Source organism: Lytechinus pictus, chromosome 3 (assembly GCF_037042905.1).
Source record: "Lytechinus pictus isolate F3 Inbred chromosome 3, Lp3.0, whole genome shotgun sequence".
NCBI lineage: Eukaryota > Metazoa > Echinodermata > Echinoidea > Temnopleuroida > Toxopneustidae > Lytechinus > Lytechinus pictus.
The window spans coordinates 57292370-57316534 of NC_087247.1; the positions used below are offsets into that span (position 1 = coordinate 57292370).

A 24165-nucleotide genomic window follows, 5' to 3' on the forward strand; every position below is an offset into this window, starting at 1 on the left:
AGACAATTATTGATATTTTGATGTGAAACTGGATAATTTAAGTACATTTTAAATAAAGAACATGCAGGCTATCGCGCATGTTTTAGATTTAGACCTAGAATCTGGGCATTCTGAATACATTTGTTTAATGGAACATTATGGAATACACGTAGCCGGGACACGTAGACAATATGAACTTGGCAAATCAAACAATGTGACCACGCAGCGTGAGCTTAAAATGCTGATATGTAGACCATAAAATGGACATTTTACAGAGCACTTAAATTTGTAAATGAAAAAAAATAATGAAAGCTCGATGTCCGAGCTAAAATATGTTTTGTATATTGACTTCAAAACTTGCTCCATATCAGCCTATTGAGCAAGATATGAATCTCATCGAACAGGCAATTCTGGCGCGAAGCGCAAGAAAAAAATTTATAAAGTAACATGAAGGATTTTTTTTTTGCAAGTCTTCCCCTCACATTATATCATTCACTCGTCTTCCTCCTCTTATTTCCTCTTCTTTTTTTTCTTCTGTCTTTCTTCTTCTTTTCCTTTTTTCTTTTCTTCTTTCTCCCTTTTTTTTTTGCTCTGCCATTTTTTTTCAGGGGGGGCACCTGGGGGGGCACACCAAATCTCAGGGGGGGCACGTGCCCCCCCAGGCCCCCCCGTAGCTACGCCACTGCACTGGCGTTGTGGCGTGCGCCTGTAATCCAAGCTATGTGGGGAAGTTACAAATTGATGCAGAGGTTCGAGCCCTGGTCACGTCTTTCGGATGGTGACGTTAAAGGTCGGTCCCAGACGTAAATAATCATATCTGATTGATACACGTCTGACAAAACTCAACTACACACACACACACACGATGATCAATATTGTCTAATTTTCTGGCATTTGGCGCAAGCCTGTTTTTGAACCCCTCACAAAAACGTCTTGTGTTCGCTCAAGCATGAACGGAACTATTTTCTTTAAAAAAAGCATTAGAAAGATAAGACATCAGAGCATCTATTAACATCAAAATATAGACATCATAATTTGAAACAAAATTTTGATAGACTTTTCTAAACTGTCCCGTTTTTTTAATACGCACTTTTTAGTTACTCGCCCTCTACGGCCTAGAGTAGGAGACAAATTCTCCGTTGTGAAATTCCAATTACAATAATTTGTCATCGAAATGGCGTCCCGTTTCTAGGAAAAAACCGGTTACCAACAGGAGTAACGAGCCTCATCTTGTTCGTTTTCGTGGAGAATCTTACCCAGTTTCGGATAGAGATATGAGGTGACATTCTACTAGAACATAATGGGAGAGGAATATATTAAGAAAACCCAGGATTCTCTTGGGAAAATCATAAAAAAACCACCGATGACAGAGAAGCTGCTGAAGAAACCTCCATTCAGATTTCTACACGACGTTTTCACAGAGGTAAACTAAAACAAGTTGGATCTCGATTCTATCGAACGTGTAATTGTAAAGTGCCAATGGATTGAATGTCAATGCAATTTAACTTCCACATGCAGTGATTCTGTGCACATGAAGAAATTACGATGCAGACGTCATACTCATAGATAATTTCACCCCTGCATTTCTTGTTTGTTATCTGCTTTGTTTTGTTTTATGATGGTGGGCCCCAACCAAGTCTGCGCACCTAACAATTTGATTTTGAGTTAAGATTTAACATGAAATTCTTCTTATTTCACAAAATCTTTCAGTTAATAATGTTCCTTAGGCCTATATTATTATTAGTAAGTGTCCCAAATTTCTCATTGAAAAATGAAAGAAAATAAAGGATTTTCTTGAAAAAACCTTGGGCAGTCATTTTCAGATTGAAAAAAAAAATGGTATGGTAGTGGATCGTAGAACTATTACCGAACACCTTTCATGAATTCAATCATATCAAACACACTATTCTCATAAACTTCACCAAACTTTCACCATGAATACACAATTACCTACAAAATATAAATATGTAAACATTTTGCCGAAATCGTTTGTCCTATTTACGATATTAGCTTCCAATCGGACCCCTCTTCGCATGTGAAATATTTTGGTCACTTGAAAAAGGTATCGTATTACCGAACGTGTGTTTTCTATGGGAAAAGTTGAGAAAACAACAAAATCACTGATGCGCTATTTTGACCATATCTTATTATTTTTCGAATATTAAGACTTTGAAATTGTGTTTTTGACAATTTTTCATCATCTTTCTATTCAAGTTCTCTTTGAAAGGATGTTGCAAAATTTTGAGCGTATGGAATTATTTTCTGATGCGTATGATGCGCACGTTCGGTAATACAAGACCGGTCGGTAATACAATCACTCACTATACCGGTATGGCAGTGTATCCTATTGCCGGACACCTTTATTTCAGTGCTTTAAAAATGACAACTAGAGGAAATACAATCAAGAAAAAAATCACACTTGCTATTCCAAATATTATGAAAACTATGAATATGATAAAATTATTTTCTATTTACCAACCATTTTCTTTGCATCGCAGTTGACGCATACCCCTCCACGAAAAACAATTATTTTCGTACGCGACAAATTACATCATGATTCCGGACGCGCGCCGGACGGGTAAAGATATCCTTGATTATAATGATGTAAGAACAAATTTGTGTGATTTTTTTCTTCTTATTTCATATCATGAGTAAATTCTAATTTTTTAATTGCTTTTTATATTGAATATGAGCAGATGTTGGTAATAAATTTGTGTTTGATAACTTATTCATTTTTTCTTGTTAGCTGCATGTTCCATGGCACTTTCCAATAATATATGCTCGCGTTCGTATCGTGATGCTCATCAAGTTCTATCGATGCGCTGCCGATCGACGGCTCTACTCACGGTAAACCTCCCGCACAGGTACCTCGAGAACTAGCCGTCGACGATCACCCACAATACACCACACCTCATCATTCGATCGGAGGAGTGGACGAGATTGAAATTCGGCAAATCAGGCCCATATTTCCGTTATAAAATATATCAATTGTTAATGCAAAACTATGTTATATGATATTTTAAGCATTTTCTGTCATTTTAGAGATAAATAAGGTAAAAGTTTGATTTTTTCGCCTTGTTTTTGCAATCTTGTTTTACAACCAATGTATGTATTGCTATGTGAAATTGAATTGCGGAAGTCTTACAGTACGAAATTGTTTTTGAACGCAGTAATATGCGCGTCCGGAATCATAATAGTGTCCGGTAATACAATACGTGACTATACCCCATGTCTGCGCACTCATTCACTTTGCACACGATTCAGGGATTTTGATGAGAAAGACTGCATTTCGTGGCCGTCACATGAAATGCCCTAAATTCATTATTTTCCATTATTTTGAGTCGGATTTTTTAATGAATACCTGTCTATGTATTGCATGTGTAAAGTCTGTGTTCGTTGCGTATCTTCTTTTACTAGAATCGCGCAGATATGCGAGTGCGCAGACAAGGGGGACTGCGCAGACTTGGGGGAACTTGCCATATAGGTTCTAGACAGGGTGACCAGATTTTACAAAATGAAATACGGAACAATCGACGAGTGGATCGACCAAGCTGGATGGACCGAGCCAGGTCTTAATAAAAAAAAATATCAGCAAAGAAGGCTACACAATATTGGGCCTGTAAACAAATTGTAATGAAAAGGAAGGGAGGGTGAACAAAAGATGAAGGAGAGAAAGGAAAAGAAGAAAGAAAGCAGATGAAATGTGTGAAAGAAAAAATGAAGGAGAAAGGAAAACAGAGTAAAAAAAAAGGAGGAAGAAAGAAAAAAATGTTTCCGTCATTCTTTGAAAAAGAGGAAGGAAGGGAAAGATTAAAGAATAAGGGAAAATAATTGGAAGGAAAAATGAAAATAAAGAATGAAAGAAAGAATGAAAGAGAGGGAGGAAAGAATGAAGGGGAAAAAGTAAAGAACATGAAGGAAATAAGAAAAAAAATAAAGAAAGTTAGAATAAAAGAAGGATGAATTAAAGAATGAATAAAAGAAAAAGGTTTCTGTCTTTCTTTGAAATGAATAAAGAAAGAAAGAAAAAGAAATGAAGGGAAGATGAATGAATGTGTGAAAGAAAAAATAAAGGAGAGAAAGGAAAACAGAAAGTAAGAAAAAAGGAGGAAGAAAGAAAAATGTTTGTACTTCATTCTTTGAAAGAAGAAAAAACAGGAAGGGAGGAAGGAAGGGAAAGATTAAAGAATAAGGGAAAATTAGAAGGAAAAAAGAAAATAAAGAATGAAAGAGAGGGAGGAAAGAATGAAGGGAGGAGAGAATGAAAAAAAAAATGGAAGGAGAGAAAGAATGAAAAAGGAGAGGAAGGGAGAATGAAGTAAAAAAAAGTTTAAAGAAAGAATGAAGGAAATAAAACAAAAATTTAACACAGAAGGAAAGAAAGAAAAATGAAAGAAAGGAAGAGGCAAAAAGTTCAAACTTCAAGGAAACGAAAACTGAGAAGGTAACCATAACTTTTTTGTTAGGCCTAGATCTACATGTAGGCTGCAACCCGGGGGGGGGGGGGGGGGGGGGGGCACTCAGTATATAATGCATAGTGGGTATGTGCCGCGGAGGGGACCCCCATTTTTACACTCAAATTTCTGTTCCAAGGCATAGCATTTTTGTCTTATTGAGAAAAAGAACAAGGAAAGCCGCTCCAAAGCATAGCATTTTCTTATCGAGACAAAAGAAGAAAGAAATCCGCTCCAAAGCTTCGCAAATTTTATGTTACGACGTTCCAGCCGTATTGATCTGCTACAATGAGCCGCAATTTTGGTGAAAAGCGGCCTCAGAGCGCTGTCCGACCATGGCATCTGCGCTAGCGCACCCGGCGCCCGTGCCGCTGGGCTAGCTGCATGCGCATATCACGTATGCCCGTTCCATAGGGATGAATACGCAATCACACGCAGGCGACCCGTTCCAAGGCCCCCATTTTCACAAACATTTGTCGTTCTGAAGCCCGTTCTGAGGACCCTCCTTTTTACAATAAGCCCGCTCCAAGGCCCCCGTTTTTTGTCTCGCCCGCAGCACATACCCACTACTTTTTTGGTCGAGTGCCCCCCAGGGCTGCAACAGGTAAAAAAGACTACCTTCGAGGTTGGGGTACCAAAAACATCCCAAATTAAAAAAAGAAGAAGAAATCATGCACCCACGTTATGGATGAAGGTCTAATAGTTAATGGACAGCAGCATTATCCTGACATCAAGGCAGTAGCCAGAGCCCAAATCCTCAAAAAAGGGGGAAAAGGCTGTGTTGTTCACTCGCTCTCAAAATTGCAAACAAAACTGGCCGATCGATATGCCGATGGCGCATGTGCAAAGAAAACAGATTTTTATAAATTTCAAGCAAAATAAATAGACTTGGCTAAATTCCTGCATGCACCCTTGGTATAAAAGGTGTACAGGTTTAAGTCTGATTTTCCATTGCCTTTCACCTACAAATGACCAAGTTACATCCTAAAGAGGTGTCAAATTTGCATAAAAAAGTATGTCTTTTTGTAACTTAAAGGAGAATGAAACCTTTGGAACAAGGTAGCTTGTGTGAAAACAGAAAAATCAAAGAAACAGATCCACGAAAGTTTGAGAAAAATAATGAGAAAGTTATGAGCATTTGAATATTGTGATCACTAATGCTATGGAGATCCTCACATTGGCAATGCGACAAAGACGTGTGATGTCACTTGTGAACAATTCTCCTCATTACTTTAGTATAAACCCGGGGGGGCCAGTCAAATATATTACTGTAAACACGCGTGACCAAAAAACGTGTTTAAAAGGGGTGTTTTTTCAGTTTTGGACGCGGTCCGTGCATGGACTTGTTAAGGGTATCAAAAACACTGATTTTCAAGAAAAAGGGTGGTTTTGAAAGACTGGTCAATGGTCAATCGCGGGGTCAAACGTATTAAGGGTATGCTTTTTTTCCCCAAAGTTTTTTTTAAAGACTAGCCAAACGTGTTTAGGGTATTTTTTTTTCCAAGCTTTTTCCCTGAGGTCTTTTTTTTGCGACAACTTGTTTAGGGGCCAAAATGTGTAAATAAAGGCTGCGAAAAACTTGTTTAGGGGGTCATTTTGCACACAGAAAAACTTGTTTAGGGGGTTTTAGAAATTCCTTGGTCACGCATGTGTACAGCAATATATTTGACTGCCCCCACCCCCCCCCCCCCCCCCGGAGTATATATTTCACTTAAACTGCCTCTTTTATCACATCTATCGGTAGATCATGTGTTTTTTTCTATAGGAGGGCATGTATATAATACAGATTTTTAAAGGATACATCATGGATAAAGAGTTTGTATCACCATAAGAAAAAGCAAAAAGAGACATTTTGGGGGTATTCTATAGTCTATCAAAGGGAAAGTTGCTCACATGTGACATCACACCTTGTCGCATGCTCATAATTTTTTCATTATTTGTTCAATTTTTCTCAAACATTCTTTATTCTTATTCTTTGATTTTTCTGTTTCGACACAAGCCTACTTGTTCCAAAGATTTCATTCCCCTTTAATGACACTGATAAAAATGTGTTCTGTTGTCTGTAAATACATCATTTTTTTGTATTCTGTCCAATGTTATAGCCATTTTAACTTATCACTTTCCTTTTTTGCACTTTTATTAACTAAACTTTACAATTTGTCAAATTGAGAACACCCTTGAAATGTGTCACGCGAGTCACAAAAATACATCTGTATTTTAGTTTACGGTACTTAGGAAGTATAATTTGTAGTTGATAAAAAGTAAGGAGCATAAGGTACTAAATCAAACCAGCAAAGAAGATTGCCAACTGTAAATACATTCATTACGAAAAAAACACCCTAAAGTGCTGTCAAGCCAGTCACATTAAGGGTTTTTTAGGATACAGTATGTCACGCGAGTCACGTATCACAAAACGAGCAAAATTTTTGAGAAAAAGGATAATGATTGGGATTTTTTTGGCAGATGTCATTTCTTTAGGCCTGAATGATTTACTTTTATTAAGAAAAACTTTGTTAAATGCTATTAAAGGGATGGTCCGGGCTGAAAGTATTTATAGCTTAATAAATAGAGTAGAATTCACTTAGCAAAATGCCAAAAATTTCATCAAAATTGGATAAAAAATAAAAAATTTATTGAATTTTAAAGTTTGGCAATATTTTGTGAAAACAGTCGTCATGAATATTCATTAGGTGGGCTGATGATGTCACATCCCCACTTGTTCTTTTGTATTTTATTATATGAAATTAGGTTTATTCAAATTTTTTCCTCCAAGAACTAGAAAAATTGGATTGACAAGTGATTTAGTCCATTAGATATTTATTGCTGCAACTTATTTCAATATAAGGGAGAAACAGTATTCACACAAGTATGAAATAATGAAAAAATATGATTTTATGTAATAACATAAGAAAACGGAAAGTGGAGATGTGACATCATCAGCCCACCTAATGAATATTCATGACGACTGTTTTCACAAAATATTGCTGAACTTTAAACTTCAATAACTTTATTATTTGTTATCCGATTTCGATGAAATTTTTGGCATTTTGCTCAGTGAATTCTACTCTATGTGTTAAGATACAAATATTTTCAGCCCGGACCATCCCTTTAATAACACATATGGGAATACAATATGAAGTCTCACATGTAAACTTTCACAAGTAGATGTATCAGAGCTTGACTTTAAACAATAAATGGGATGCAAATGACTATAAATGTTCTGATTGAATAAAATTTGGCCCATTTTACTGTATAAAATTATGATAATTTTTCAACACATACTCCAAAATGATACTTGTCACACGAGTCACTCTTCTGTGTCACGCGAGTCACATTTTCAAATGGCAATCGACTCAAAACAAAAAGTCAGGGGTTAATGAATTTTTAATATAATATAACCAGATGTTTCAAAATACACTCAAGAAAATCTTATCAAAATTTGTTATCTTTTGAGGAAATTACATACAAATACAGTAAGGTCAAGATTCTTCAATAGTGTCGCATCACGCGAGTCACTACAAACAAATTGAAGTATCTCTTACGAAAACTACTGTAAATTCAAAATCTTTGTTGGACAATGTGTTTTATCAATATTTTGATTGAGATGAATAAGAAAAACAAGTCTGCAATATACAATTTTCAAGTAATTAACCTTAAAAAGTTGAAATTTTTTGTAAATGTCACGCAAGTCACAATGGAATTTAGTCACTAATGGAATTGCTGATTTGCTTATAAATGTTACCTGGGGCCCGTAACACAAAGGTTAGGGACTAATCATATGCTTGATTTTCACGATTGATTGTGTATTGTAGTCAATGGAATCAATCGTAGAAAAGTGTTTCTACGATCATTGCTAATCTTTGTGTTACGGGCCCTTTTGAAGGAAATTTCCTGTGTAATACAAATATGCAAAGTACTTAATGGTATTGGCAAAGAGAAAAATAATATGGATGTCTGAAATAAAGAAGACCTCAATATCTCTTGGGATGTGAATTATTCATCATACCTCATTTTTAATGTCATTTTTGGAAATATCATGAAATTTATTTTCAGAAAATGTATGGATATGGTGAATAGATTCAAAGTTATGGCCAATTTTATACCGTTAGATGCACTATCAATAGATTTAGGAGACCTAACACAGTTAAGGGCCAGTTCAATTTTATACCGTTAGATGCACTATCAATAGATTTAGGAGACCTAATACAGTTAAGGGCCAGTTCAAGATGCACGACCAACTGTAAATTTGCAGATTTCACTAGCAAACTCACTTTACGTATCTCTAATGGCATTAAATCTAACATTACAATATTTCTTGAATCTGTTTGTAAAATTCTGCCAATTTTTGAAAGTACATGTAGATCCAACATTGAGTCAAGATCAAAGGCCTAAAATTGAATGAGTAACATTTGGCAGGTAGATCCACATGTAGTTTAAGTTATGATGATGATAAAGCTGCATTACAAAGTTGCAGATATAATTCAGGAAACAAGTACATGTATGTTCTGCCTCAAGTGGTGTCTAATCGCACATATTAAAAAGATATCCATCAGGCTGAAATAATGAAATTCATTCACAAAATGTAATTCATATGAAACCAATTCAAATAATACATGTAGCTAGATCTGTACACCAAACTGACGGTAAGATCATAGACTACAAATTTACTGATGAAAATGCCCAAGTCTGGGTAGTGCTCCTTGTCTGTGCATGATACATGTAAGTGTATCTTCGCATTGCATTATCGTTGATAATTCATAAAGCTACCTTTTTTATTTTCAGATAATTAGGACAACTGGTTTCATGAAGGGTATTCTTACAGGTGAAGAAATGTCTTCCCAAAATGTTAAGGTGAGTGAAATAATTTTCCTTTAGTTCGGTTTTACATTCTTTTATCTTAATTATTACATGGGCTGTGCAAGGAGTTAAAAAGCCGAAACATTTCCCTTGATTTGGGGTATATGTATTTTTATAGCTATTGCTAATATTTAGCTAATGCTAATGGTTTTTTTAAACAAATTTAATTTAATGTTACTATTTTTGTTGTATTTCATTGTATTTCTTAATTGTCATTTAGGGCCTCAAATATAAGCACAGGCTGCTTTTCAGAGGTCCTGGCTCATTCATATGAATCTTTTTTTTTATGTTACTTTGTAAATTCTTGATTGTGTACTTTTGCCAAATAAATTGAAATTGAATTGAATTATATTTATAATCGGTGTGATGTATACGTAATATGAAGTTTGCCATCATTTCATTTTGACTTTCATGCAACTGATTTCTCTCTCCACAGGATAAAGATGCCAAAATTGCCCTGTTACAAAAAATAATTGATGTTGTTGGTAAGTTTTTCTCTTTTTTTTTCTTTTCTTTGCATTAACCATTGACTGTGTGACTCTTGCCACCAATAGAGGAAGATGCAGGGGAAAAAAAATCTAAAAGTGAACTTCTACTTGCATAATCTTAATTTAAAAAAGTAGAATTGTTAAAGAAAAAAGAATGCATTTTCTTGCATCTGTAATGTACCACTACCAGACCATTTATGGTAGACTGCATGTGAAATATATGATCAAATCGAATAAGCTCACCTCAGTGAAATTCATGAACAAAATCATGCAAATGAAAAGATAGGATAGAGAGGGGGGGGGGGTAGTTCTATAAAAATTAGTCAATTATTGAGAAATTACAATCATGAAAGTTTGAGAAAGTCTGAAGTTATTCTTCATGGTGGAAATAACAAAGTAACAGATTTTTATTGAAAAATTAAATCTGAATGTGTTTTTTTGTACCCCCACAATAATGAATGTTATCTCTCCTTACATGTACTTCAATATTATGAGCATTTTGAGCATGATTGTCACTATTGAAAATGGTATGAAAGTTGAAACTAAGTTGTTGTTTTGTGTTATTTCTGCAACTTATTGGTTCAAAGCATGTCCTGTAATTAAATACAATTGTTACTACGTAGCTTTATGCAAATGAGTACATTTGCCAAGGAGGATCACATCTGACTTCTTGATCAATAAAACACAAGGTGCTGCAATCATTTGTGCCCATCTATTGTTGTCTCGCCTGCGTAGCGGAGCGAGACATAGGTATCACTATTTCCGGCGTCGGTGTCGGCGTCGTCGTCGTCAACAATTGTGTTGTACACCCAATAACTTTCTATAGCTTAGAGGTGGGATCACCAAATTCATACCAGAGGTCCATCTCCTGAAGGCACAGGTCTAGTTCGAATATGAGTCAAATTGGAATAAGGTCAAAGGTCAATGAACTTTCCATGACTGGCACTGTGCTGTGTTGTACACATAATAACTTTGTACACCCAATAACTTTCTATAGCTTCGAGGTGGGATCACCAAATTCATAACAGAGGTCCATCTCCTGAAGGCACAGGTCAAGTTCGAATATGAGTCGAATTTGAATAAGGTCAAAGGTCAATGAACTTTCCATGACTGGCACTGTGCTGTGTTGTACACATAATAACTTTGTACACCCAATAACTTTCTATAGCTTCGAGGTGGGATCACCAAATTCATAACAGAGGTCCATCTCCTGAAGGCACAGGTCAAGTTCGAATATGAGTCGAATTTGAATAAGGTCAAAGGTCAAAGGTCAATGAACTTTCCATGACTGGCACTGTGCTGTGTTGTACACATAATAACTTTCTATATCTTCGAGGTGGGATCACCAAATTCATACCAGAGGTCCATCTCCTGAAGGCACAGGTCAAGTTCGAATATGAGTCGAATTTGAATAAGGTCAAAGGTCAATGAACTTTCCATGACTGGCACTGTGCTGTGTTGTACACATAATAACTTTCTATATCTTCGAGGTGGGATCACCAAATTCATACCAGAGGTCCATCTCCTGAAGGCACAGGTTAAGTTCGAATACAAGTCGAATTTGAATAAGGTCAAAGGTCAGAGGTCAATGAACTTTCCATGACTGGCACTGTGCTGTGTTGTACACACATTAACTTTCTATAGCTTCGAGGTGAGATCACCAAATTCATAACAGACATCCATCTCTTGAAGGTACAGGTCAAGTTCGAATATGAGTCGAATTTGAATAAGGTCAAAGGTCAATGAACTTTCCATGACTGGCACTGTGCTGTGTTGTACACACAATAACTTTCTATAGCTTCGAGGTGAGATCGCCAAATTCATTCAAGAGGTCCATCTCTTGAAGGTGCAGGCCAAGTTCAAATGTGAGCCGAATTTGAATAAGGTCAAAGGTCAATGAACTTTCCATGACTGGCACTGTGCTGTGCTGTACACACAATAACTTTCTATATCTTCGAGTTAGGATTGCCAAATTCATACAAGAGGTCCATCTTTTGAAGGTGCAGGTCAAGTTCAAATGTGAGTTGAATTTGATTAAGGTCAAAGGTCAATGAACTTTCCATGACTGGCACTGTGCTTTGTTGTACACATAATAACTTTTTATATCTTCGAGGTAGGATTGCCAAATTCAAACAAGAGGTCCATCTGTTGAAGGTGCAGGTCAAGTTCGAATGTGAGTTGAATTTGATTAAGGTCAAAGGTCAATGAACTTTCCATGACTGGCACTGCTGTGTTGTACACACAATAACTTTCTATAGCTTCGAGGTGGGATCGCCAAACTCGTAACAGAGGTCCATCTAAGTCATTTAGCATACATGTAGTTTTGACATGCAGTCTCTTCATGACTGCAATATGCAGGCGAGACAACGCTTGGCGTTTGCCTTGTTTTAGGTTTTGCTATGGCCACAAATACATTTACGAACACCATACATTTACAAACAATTTTTTATACATCTATAGCAATAAATAGTATGAAATCGCTTCTATGGTGTTTGTAAAGGTATTTGTAACCATAGCATTACAAGAGCTGTGGTCATATCGTTGGGATTGCACTAGCATGCATTATGAATTTTTAGAAATTAAACTGGGATGTACACATTGGTCCGTATTCTGAACTCAGCTTCAAATTAGACCCTGGTTTAAACTTGTGCTTTAACTATGGATAGCCAACTGGGGTACAAATATCTATTAGTACACATTGAATTTATTTACTCTCATGACACTAAAGTCATTATTGCTAGGAACAATAACTGAACTATTATTCTTTTATTATAAAAGCAAATGGAAACAAAACAGTAAACATAGGAAATATCCAAAGTAAACAGAAGTTTTGAGTTTTTGTCTGCCCTTAATTTTAGCTCAAGAGTTAAACGTAGCCTAAGTTAAACCTGACTTCAGAATTAGGACCATAGTGTTCAGATTCTAATCTTTTTGAAAGATTACAAACCAATACATGTACATGTATGTACTGTACTTAGAATAGGATTGGTTGAACTGTTGTATTGTCATGCAATGACTTGTATGTGACTATTTTTTCTTTGGGCCTGTGTCCCTCTGGAAAATACTTGCATGAATTTAAATTTTGGTATCATACTGTTTCCAACTAGACCTTCTCTCATCTCTATTCTACATGTTTGATGACGTCAGCCCAGTGATGGTTGAATTGATTGGATATGTCTTTAATTTCTTAATATGCTTGTTATTGCTCTCTAGAAATGGTGACTGGTAAAACATTATCAGTAAAACCATCCAAGATTGTAGCTGGGCATGAACCAGATAAGACAAATGAACTCCTTCAAACAATTGCAATAGCTGTATCTAAGAAGGTGAGTTATCTTTTATTACATGTTAATGAGTTTTTAGCTCATCTGGCCCTTCAAAAATTTTTTAATGCTGATTTAATAGTATTTTTCTAAATTCACATAAAATGCCTTTTCTGCTTAATTTGTTGACCAATTTTTTTCCTCTTCTATCTGATAGAGCTTCATGAGGTTCACCAAACTTCTACACTGAATTTTGAAATTTTGAGTAGAAAAATTTTTTATTTACGCTAATTTATGCGAAATTTATTCATAAATCTTAGAAAATGCCTCTTCTTCTTTATTTGTTGACCGATTTTGATTTTTTTTCATCCATCTGGTAGAACTGCATGAGGTTCACTAAACTTGTACACATAATTTAGACTAGAAAATTATGCTAATTTATGCGAAATTATTCATAAATCACAAAAAAATGTCTTTTCTCCTTCATTTGTTGATCGATTTCAATTTTGTTTGCTTTATATTTTAGCTCTAGGTGGGGAAACAAAACTTCTACACAGAATTTGGAAACTCATTAAAGGTCAGGTCCACCCCAACAAAAGGTTTATTTGAATAAAAAGAGAAAAATCCAACAAGCATAACACTGAAAAATTTATCAAAATTGGATGTAAAATAAGAAAGTAATGACATTTTAAAATTTTGCTTAATTTCACAAAATAGTTATATGCACATCCTGGTCGGTATGCAAATGAAGAAACTGATCACGTCATCCACTCACCATTTCTTTTGAATTGTATTATATGAAATATGAAATTGTCTCATTTTCTCCTCATTAACAAGTGAAACAACGATTAATCCTTCCCTGAGCATGTGGAATTGGCATTGTTTAAATTTATATGGTTCAGTCAAGTTGGTCCTTATTGTCAAATCTGTAGAAAACAAAATATTTATAATTCCAACCAAAAAAAAACAAAAGAAATACTGAGTGAGGGACATCATTGACTGTCTCATTCTCATGTCACTGAGTTGTGCATATCACTGTTTTGTAAAAAATTAGCGAAACTTTAAAATGTCATAACTTTCTTATTTTACACCCGATTTTGATTAAATTTTCAGCGTTATGCTTGTTTGATTTTTTCTGGGGTGGACTTGGTCTTTAAATAGGCTAATTTTATGCATATTTTTCTAAACTCACAAAAAATGCTTATTCATTTATTGACTGATTTTGATTTTTTTTGTTCCATCTGAGAGGTACATGAAGTTCACCAAGGTTCTACACAGAATTTCGAAATTTTGACTAGAAAATTATTTATGCTAATATGTATACAAAATTTATTCATAAATCACAAAAATTACTTCTTCTCTGTCATTTCTTCATTGATTTCAATTCTGTTTCCTCAATTTATGTCACCAATATAATTCACTACAGTGTCAACTGGGCTGAAATTAAAAATTGTATTGAATTTTGTTGCAAGATGCCGGATGAGCACCACATCATTGATTTGCTAGTTTTCATTCCATATAAGTCATTTTGAAAATCTGGAAATTATTTGAGTTTTTAGGAGAAGAAATGGCTGAGAAGTAGATTTTTGAACAGGTAATCCCTGCTTCAAATTAAATAATGAAACAGTTATGAAGGCTATTATTTAGAATGTATCTTTACTTTATCTCATATGCTGTGCATGTTTAGAACTTTAAGTCCACTAGGACGTACCAAATGCGCCAATTATGAATCATGGGTGAACTGAAATTTTCTGCTGTCTATATTTGTGTAACTGCGGATTTCAGTGGGATTTGAATTATTAGAATAAATCAAGCCCAAGCAACACATTATTTTTAATGACCAAAAAGTGTAATAGAATAGAAATAAATTGTTATCCCTTTTGTGTGTTACGTATGCTCAATATTCCAGTGTGTGTAGTAACTTTGTTTATTCTTACGTTGTGTTTAGATGGATAGTTCAGAGTCAGTACAGAAAGTCCTTAATGGAGAGAAAGGCAGTTCAAGTAAACCCCCAAGGCCAAAGAGAGATGATGACAAGAAAAACAGAGATACAAGTGCAGATAAAAGAAATAAAGAGAATAAAGAGAAGGTAAGACTGGTCCAGATTTTGTTATATTAATTTGTTTTTTAAATGTGTTCTTTTTGTGTCCCCTTATTCCCTGCTATGCTCACTAAGCTCTTCATGGGGAAAATATAACATGATATTCAGTCAATGTTCATGGAAGTAATCCAAACTATGAACACAATTTTATTCATACCGATATAAAAATATATCTTGTAAGATTACATTAACATTCTGTAGCTGTGTTTTCATTTATCACATTTTGCTGTGCGGATTTTTAAATAGCAAGCACTTTATGTTGATGGGGGCAGTCAAACATATTGTTGTACACACGCGTGACCAAAAAACATGTTTAAAGGGGTGTTTTTTCAGTTTTTGGATGCGGTCCATGCGTGGACTCGTTAAGGGTATCAAAAACACTGATTTTCAAGAAAAAGGGTGGTTTTTAAAGTCACAGTCAATGGTCAATGGTCAATTGCGGGGTCAAACATATTTAGGATTTGTTTTTTTCCCCAAAGCTTTTTTTTTTAAGGACTAGCCAAACGTGTTTAGGGTATGTTTTTTCTCCCAGCTTTTTCCCTGAGGTCATATTTTGGCAACAACTTGTTTAAGGGCCAAATTGTGTAAATAAAGCCTGCGAAAAAAACTTGTTTAGGTTTTTTTTTTGCACACAGAGAAAAACTCATTTAGGGGGTGTTTGGAAATAACATGGTCACGCGTGTGTACAGCAATATATTTGACTACCCCCCCCCCCCCCCCCCGGGATGTTGAAGCATCTAATGTTGAAGATTTGTGATTTCTCACAATCATAATCATTTGGTCTTTCAATATTTGAAACTTCAGGAGATAGAAATTTATTCTGCTGACCTTTAAAAAAATATCCATCAGTAAACAAAAAGGTAGATGTAATAAACAATATTTTATTTTATGAGACAGCTTCTCCACATAATGTGTGTTCTCCTGTGGTTTCCTGTATACATGTTTCTCTCATGATATTAAATGCTAGTTCATTGTTTTTTTTCGAAACAGGAAAGAAAAAGCAGCTCAGATAATCGGGATAGAAGTGTTAGCAGAGACAGACTGAAAACAGAAGATAAGAAGAGCAGAGATCGCAGTAAAGATCGAGAAAGGAGCAGTAAAGATAGAGAAAGAAGCAAGGATAGAGAAAAGAATAAAGACAAAGAAAAGGACAGGTCTAAAGACAAGGAAGAGAAAAGCAGATCAAAAGATAAGGAGAGGAATAGAGACAAAGATAAAGAGAGAAGCAGAGATAAAGACAAGGAGAGGGAGGAAAACAAAGAAAAGGAAAGAGAAGAGCGTGACAGGGAAAGGAGAGAAAGAAGGGTAAGTATGATAACGATAATGGGACCCCAAACATACAATGAGTAGATTCTTAACCAAGTGTCCAGATCCAAATAAAGTAAAACCTGCAGTTATAAATCTGAGGGTCACGACTAGGTACAAAAGAACATGATAAATGACCATTCTAATGCATATATGAATTGTATCATAGAAAAGTGTTGTGTCGAGCATCATCATGTTTTATGGAGAATAGTCGAACTGTTATAGTTGAAATAAATGAATAAATCAATTACACAAATGTTTTGTATAATTGACACAAATATGAAGATTATTTGAATTCTTGTTTCCCCCCTGGTTGATGTGGCCTGATTCCTCATTAATTCTCCCCATTTCCATATTCCATGGATCTGTCAAAATGAAATCTGGAATTAATTGAAATATTTATAAATCCATCACAGAGAAGAAAAGATGAGGAGGCAAAGCAAGCTCAAAATGAGGAAGAAGAGGTGAGTATTGATGATGTAAGGGTGTGTTCAAGGTTGATTTTCAAATTTAAACAGCAACATCAATCATGATACAAAACACAATTACAGAGCACAAACAGGATCAGCAGTGTAACATTCATGATCGAAAATTTAAAGCTGATTATATGTTGATTGTCTTGAAATTCCTTGCACTCAAAAACTGGGAGTTTGACTCATCACAAAAAAGTTCAACTCTTAAAGTTTATCAAAGCAATGCGTGAGCTTCTACTGTGATAGCACAATAAAGGCGTCTGAAAAATTCAATTACGTTCAGTTTTGCATATTGTTGAATTCATGGTGCTGAAGGTCATAAAATCACAGCTGATCATTCAAAATGCACCCTTTTCCATTTGGAATTTTCATCTGAATCGAGATCTGAAAGAATTGTACTTTTACGACCAGGAATAGAGGAAAATATATGCACGCATTGTTTCTAGTTATATATGCTTTATGTATCATGATTCATGTTGCTATTTAAAATGAACACATCCTTAATCTAAATAAACTTAAACTTTATCCTATATACTAAGTTCTTCATATAGTGTTAGTTGCTGTCTATGATATTAAAATTTCTATCCAGTGTGTTTAAGTAGGCAGCATAATGCTACATCCTGATTTTTGTTATTTGAAACAGCTATTACTAGTAGTGCTTGCATGTGGTGAAGTGCTACAATTATTATTCAGTCTTCATTTCTTTTTCATTAAGATACAGTAGACTTTGTAAAAAATATTTATTTGAACAAGTGTCTCAAGTTTATTACATGCTTCCTGCTTAATAGAAAACTAGAAATGCTAATATTTCTGTAAATGGGGTGTTTGGAGCCAAAGGAAATAAGTTCTAAATTAATTTGTGGTATATTCCATGTAAATTATGCACTTATTTTATTATTCTTTTGTCATTGTTGCATGCATATTAATTGTATCTCCTTTTCTTCTTAATGTTACCAACTCTATTCTTGCATGATGTATAGAGTGATGAATCAGAGGTAAAACTGTTGTTTAATGCACTCATTTACTAACGTGTGCTTTTTAACCTCAATAGAGTGCGTCCCACAAAAAAGGAAACTCATATATAGATTTCACAATTATTAAACATGTTCTTAATATGAATTTGATACTTATGGTAAGAGTGTAATCTAATTTGAGACCAACAGCTTAACAAATCATTCACGCATGGCAGATTACAAACAGTAAATATTGATCTGAATCCACTCTCGTTTCAGGGATCAGTGATAGAAACTTAAAGAATACAAAGAAAACTAATGAGCCAATCGTCAATAAGCATGTTTGTCGTATCCTGAACCAATCTTTTCCAATCTTTCTGCACAACCTAATTTTGATATTAAAATTTCAAACTTGTCTTGCTCATTAATGTGTGAAGTGTTCGTCACATGTTAGGTATCAAAATGTAGAGGAATTATTGAATTGTATGATGATGTAAATGACATATCATAATTAATTTGCTTTTGAAGGAAAAAGATATGGGAATCCCAGTTTCCTTTTTTCTGGGACGCACTATATATGCAGCCCATACATAGTATTTGTCCTTATATATCTATGATAGATACAATGTATCCCATCAATTGCAAGGCGTAATAGGAAACCTTTTTTAAACGATATGATAAGAAAAATAATCCTTAAAAACAATCTGATAGTGATGTCTCTAAATGCATATTTGGCCTGAGTTTGCCATTCTGGTAACAGTGTTTTCCTAGTCCATTAATGTGACTAGCAAGTGACATCAGTGCAATATCTGCTAATGAATTAAATCTAACATAAAATCTTTGGTATTCTATATTATAGCTCTGTCACAAAAATGAATTTCCAATTCAAACTTTTCTATCAGTGAGATCAATCTGTGGAACTCTGCTCTATATCACAGTACTTACCAGTACTTCTATTAATATCAGTACAAAAGAATATGCTCACAAAAACTGATTCACACTTTATAATGTGATACAGAAATTCAAGAAATCATTTGATAAAAGTCCAAGGTCTTTCAATATCCTCAAAACTTTTCAATTCATCTTGTGCATCATTTGATTTTGAATTACTTATACATAAATTTTATGGAGAAAAAAAGGAAGTCACACTTTCCCAAATAAGGATTGGCAATGATATTGTAAATTTATTATGTATTTCCTTTTATTCATATAAGTAGCAAGTACAATTTTTTGTAATAGTTAAAAGAAACAAAGACTGTAAACCATGGTAAAAAATCTAAAATATTAGGATGGAAATAGTGAGACTTATGAACACATAATTTTAACAGGATTTGGGTGTGTAATGGTGTTGATAATGTCAATGTCTATTTTATAGTGTGCAGTGCCATCATTTCCTTTGTCCTTCCCTCTACCTTAAATGTGCACCCCAGCCCCCGCTTATTCAAACTCCCTTTTTTATCCCTTGCTGCCCATATAAAAAATGACAATGTAATAAATAACATTCCAACTTATTAGCAAATCAATCTATAGATGTAGATCATTTTTAGAATGTTATTCTGAGATGACATGGTTTACTTCTATTTATATATCCCTTTTACATTTAGTAGCTTCTAATTGTCAGAGTTTCATTTTTGTCTCGCCTGCATAGCAGAGCGAGCCTATAGGCGCCGCTTTTCAGACGGCTGCGTCGTCCTCAACATTGGGCGATTTCAAGTTCGGTGTTGGTGTTGAGAGCGTGAAAAAGCTGCTGAACTGAGCTCCAACACCGAACTGGGTTCAGAGGAGCGATACTGATAGTGTTATCGCAGCCTATGACGTCACGCCACTGCGCTGCTGATGACCTCAACTTTACACGAGAAATTCTCGACGATGAAAGTGAAATCGGGGAGAAATTGCAATAAAATCTTATCGTACAGAATTCAAAGGTTAAAATCACTTCAAGAATCAGAAAGTGTAAATATTGTTTTTCATTAAAATGTATAAAACTCTAACTCTTTGAAAATTAATGGATCTAATTCATGAAACATAGACATAAGGATAATCAAGTATAAATGATTGTTTTGCACACATCTTAGGTCATATGATTATGGTCAAAGGTCATTTTGGGTCAATGGACATAGTATTTTATTATCATATGAATGTTTTCTTTTGTGAATAATTATTCAATAGCTGATTTCAAAGTCGGCACTGCTGCTATATCGAATCGCGTAATGCAGGCGAGACTGCCAAAGGCATTCCACTTGTTAATTAAACTTCAGGGAATCACCTGTCATTGCATCAATTTCTTAATATACTCTGTTTTCCAAAGTAGTTATTACTTTGAGAAAAAAAACATGGTTGGTAACTTCATTGCATCACAAATTATATTTTTCTAGATTGCATCATATTGTAAACTCAACAAATACATGTATATATAATAACAGCTTATTCAACAAAATGACTTAATGCCATTACTTAATAATGAGGAATACATCAGATTATCAGTGCATTCATCATTTTTTTATTCCTTGTTTACACACGATTGGTATAATAACTGAGTTGCGGCACACATTTGAAAGGAGGATTTTTTTAAAAAGTGTAATCATTGAAATTTCAAAAAGGGAATTTGTGTTTTCCACCCCTGTGCACACGGCTTTTGCTAGTCTTTGGAACATTCTATGGCAACTTGTACAGTGTATGAACACATGTCATAGTTTTAAAAATTATTATTTAGGTAATTTCAATTCATTTAGTTTACTTGGTATTTGAAACCTTCATTTTATGTCCATAGTTAATTTTGATAGTACATGCAGCTTGAGTGTATGTTGCAATTAAAGTGACAAGGTTATTGCCTCTATCCACAGACATTGTATCTGTTTGATACAATTCTAAATTTGAGTTTGGGAAGAACTTCTTGGGAGAATTTGTCATATTCATTGTTATTTTTTTTAATGTTTTTAAAATGGTTTGCAGTGCTAGCTAGTGTTTAAGAATTTCAGTGTATGTTTTATTCTTGAAGTTTTTCCAGAGGGTCTTATAAGAAAAACTACTGTGTATATTTATCATCTATTAAAGTCACTGCATCAAAACAATATATATTTATCTTTATTTACTCTCTTTACTTCCTTTCTACAAATCTAGCAGGACTTAAGACCAGCAGTACCTGAGGTATCAATATTGTTGTTGGTGTTATTATTTTATAAATAAAAATCACTGATGCCTAATACATTTAACATGTTCTCAATAAGTTAACACATAATAATTAATATTTCACCATTTGTAAAAGTCACCCATTGTTTTTTAAGTCATTCTTTTACTGGCATATCATGGTGCACTAACAACCATTTGTTTTTTCTTTATAAAGTTAACATTATCCATGTTCAGCATGTAATGTTTGTACTAATACATGTTAATTATCAGTAAAATAGGAAATATGAAAATAAGCTTGTATTTTTACATAAGTTTGTTATTAATGATGTGATCAACTTAGTAACTAGCACACAGTATAATATTCATCAACAAAGAACATGAAAAAGTCAGTGTATTAAATTTGGTTGATTTATTCATTATAATGGCTTCTACATAATATGATGAAAGATTAATAAGGAAATAAATTAAAGCTTGCTGTGACACGGATTGCTATATAAGATGATCACTTTTTTAAATAGAAATACATATTAAATTACAATTTGAATATTGTTTTATAAGGAGCAACATTATACATGCATGATACATTGTAATACCCAGTGTGAGAAATACTGTAGATAACTCAACTTTGCCATTAGTAACTGATGAGACCACACATACCATTAAACAATCATTAAATAAATTAATATAAGATGAACTAACACTTTATCCTTACTCACAAAATATATATTAGGTATATATTTGGATGGTGAGTAACATACGTGGAATAGATGACGTGTTATGCAGAATTGTTGCATTTTAATATTGTGGAATTGCTATGATGTGTTGTTTTGTTGTTATTGATACATGTATGACAAACAATGTTTGCCAACTTGATGCTATCATTGATTGGGGAAGGGGAGGGATGCAATTGTCCCTTTAACTTTGTTATTTGATTGCGATGGAGGCCTTTACATGTACTATGGTCTATTTCATTTTACATACATTACCTGACATTAACAGGTGGGGTGAGGGGGGGGGGTACTTGGGAGTAGGTAACTGAAAATCATAAAGCTAATAAACATGAAAGCAATGATGGTTATTGTTCTTTTTTAAAGAAGTAACTTATGCAGGCAACTTTAAATATAGACCTAAATGTTCACTTGTGAAAAGTGAGTGATATCCATGTACAAGTATTTATAATACTCCAATGTTTCCTGGAGTTTTCATAAATCATTTAGTACTTTGTCATGGATTTCATTGGATCACTTGTGTTGATCTGTGTGATACATGTGTGTATCCATTTTGATATTCCATCATACACTTCTAATACATTTCTTTTTTTAGGGTCTTCAATATGAAGCCCCTTTTCACTTTCATTGCAGTTAATGATGTGAAAATCATTTGTTAATTTGTAACATTTGTAACATTTGAAGTTAGTGTTGGTTTGATGTAGTGTCACAGTTGGATTCTTTTCTAATATATTGGGAGGAACATTCTCAGGAATAACTTACAATGTGATTTTGCCTGTATGTGTTATCTAATAACTGACGACTTAATGTATGATATCAAATTGAATGAGATACAGCAGAAAATTCAAAAGCTCTCAACTCGTAGAATTGTAAACTGTGGATTGTCTTGGGTGTAATCAAGTATCATGTTTGGAGGTTGATATTATTTGGCATAAACTTTGTGGGGTACGACATTTGTTTGAAAGAAAGTATCAGATTTGGAGGTTGATATATTTTGGCACAAATTATTTAGGTGTATGACATTTGCTTTGATAAATCAAAAAATTTAGAGTGGCTTTGAAAACCTATGATCCATGTGTTTATATCTTACCCCTCCCTGTCCTTACCCTACTTCTATTCCTTGCATTGACAGTTCCTGAACAATGATATATAATCAACAATAATAATTCCATTACATGCCAGCTGTGAGGTAACATTTATGTTTAAAAAAAATCCAAATAGCATGAGCATGATGATTCTCACAGATTTTCCTATGCAAGAGTTTATTTTCTTATTTTGAATGTGATTTTTCAAACAGTGCCTCAGTCATGAGCTGGAGTAGACATTATATGAATAACATGAAAGTTCAATGTAATAGGCATAGCATTGCAACTCTTCAGAAGATTTCAGTGGGATAGTTATCGGGGAGGGTGGGGCAGGGGAGCAATACAGGAAAGGACTTGTCTGACGTTTTATCCGTTCAGTCTTGTTTTATTTGACAGTTACCAAAGTAACATTACTTCTCAGCCAATCAAAACCCAGGAAAGTTGTCAGATATGCTAACTTGTTGGACAAAAATGTTGATGAAATGCTCCCGAGGTTAGGCTTGTATCTCAGAACTTGTCCTGCCAGGGACATTTTCCTCAGTGATAGGATAGTGACCTGACAAAATGTGTTTTGAATGTTGTATATTTTCAGGAGTTTGTTGTGAGTGCTGTTCAATTGGTGATGAGATAACTTAACCTGTTTAGTATCATCACAGATGATTTCTTAATTCTGCTCAATGTCTTCAACCTTGTATTCAATAGATTGGTCTAAACCACTGGATTTTCACCTTGTTGTGTACAAGGAAGAATGAATTTTATAAGTTAAAACTAAACGATACAATGACAGATCCATGGCTGGCCAGGGGGCAGTGGGGATCTATGAATTTTTTTGCCCCCTCCTGGATCCGCACCTGTTTGGATACATGTGTTTGTATATAAAACATGATAGTACACCATTTAACTTTCTTGGGCTTGTGATGAAATTATTTTTACTTTGTTGATAACAGGGTGAAGATGGTGGAGGTGGTAATCGGATCCCTCGTCCTTCATCAGCAAAAGGTAGCAGAAGAAGACCAACTAAAGATAGTGATGGTAAGTCCCTAAATGTCATCTCATTGTTTATTACCTCTTGTGAAATATTACTTAAAGTTATTGCCATCTATATTAAACATACATGAATATTGTTTCCATCTGTTATCGGTATTGTATTTGGTCATACTAACAATTCTCTATTGGGCAATAACTTGAAGTGATTGATTGCTTGTAATAGGGAAATTGTCTGGAGTTGGAATTGTGTAGTATGTAAGAGTGATTACCCAATGGGTATTGTCATAATATGCAATTATCAAGTTTATTGACATGTTGATGGTTTTTCTTCTTGCAAGATATTGTTAAGATATCTCTTTTTAA

The 24165-nt window shown here is 34.4% G+C and overlaps 1 protein-coding gene across 11 annotated transcripts in view; it reads left to right on the plus strand.

Moving 5' to 3' along the window:
* The first annotated feature begins 1096 nt into the window (after positions 1 to 1096).
* Positions 1097 to 24165, plus strand: part of LOC129256931 (TRAF3-interacting protein 1-like) — a 35598-nt gene continuing 12529 nt past the window's right edge. For 2 of the 11 annotated variants that reach the window (XM_054895150.2, XM_054895153.2), the window contains exons 1-10: positions 1109 to 1402; positions 9216 to 9284; positions 9727 to 9775; positions 12992 to 13104; positions 14990 to 15130; positions 16133 to 16447; positions 16864 to 16911; positions 17901 to 17915; positions 20994 to 21020; positions 23763 to 23847. In XM_054895150.2, the coding sequence (XP_054751125.1) occupies positions 1280 to 1402; positions 9216 to 9284; positions 9727 to 9775; positions 12992 to 13104; positions 14990 to 15130; positions 16133 to 16447; positions 16864 to 16911; positions 17901 to 17915; positions 20994 to 21020; positions 23763 to 23847 (985 nt within the window). In that variant the 5' untranslated portion in view covers positions 1109 to 1279. Of the gene's footprint in view, positions 1403 to 9215; positions 9285 to 9726; positions 9776 to 12991; positions 13105 to 14989; positions 15131 to 16132; positions 16448 to 16863; positions 16927 to 17900; positions 17916 to 20993; positions 21021 to 23762; positions 23848 to 24165 lie in introns of all 11 variants that reach the window. The other 9 variants (XM_054895157.2, XM_064097436.1, XM_054895151.2 and 6 more) reach the window with 8 other exon arrangements.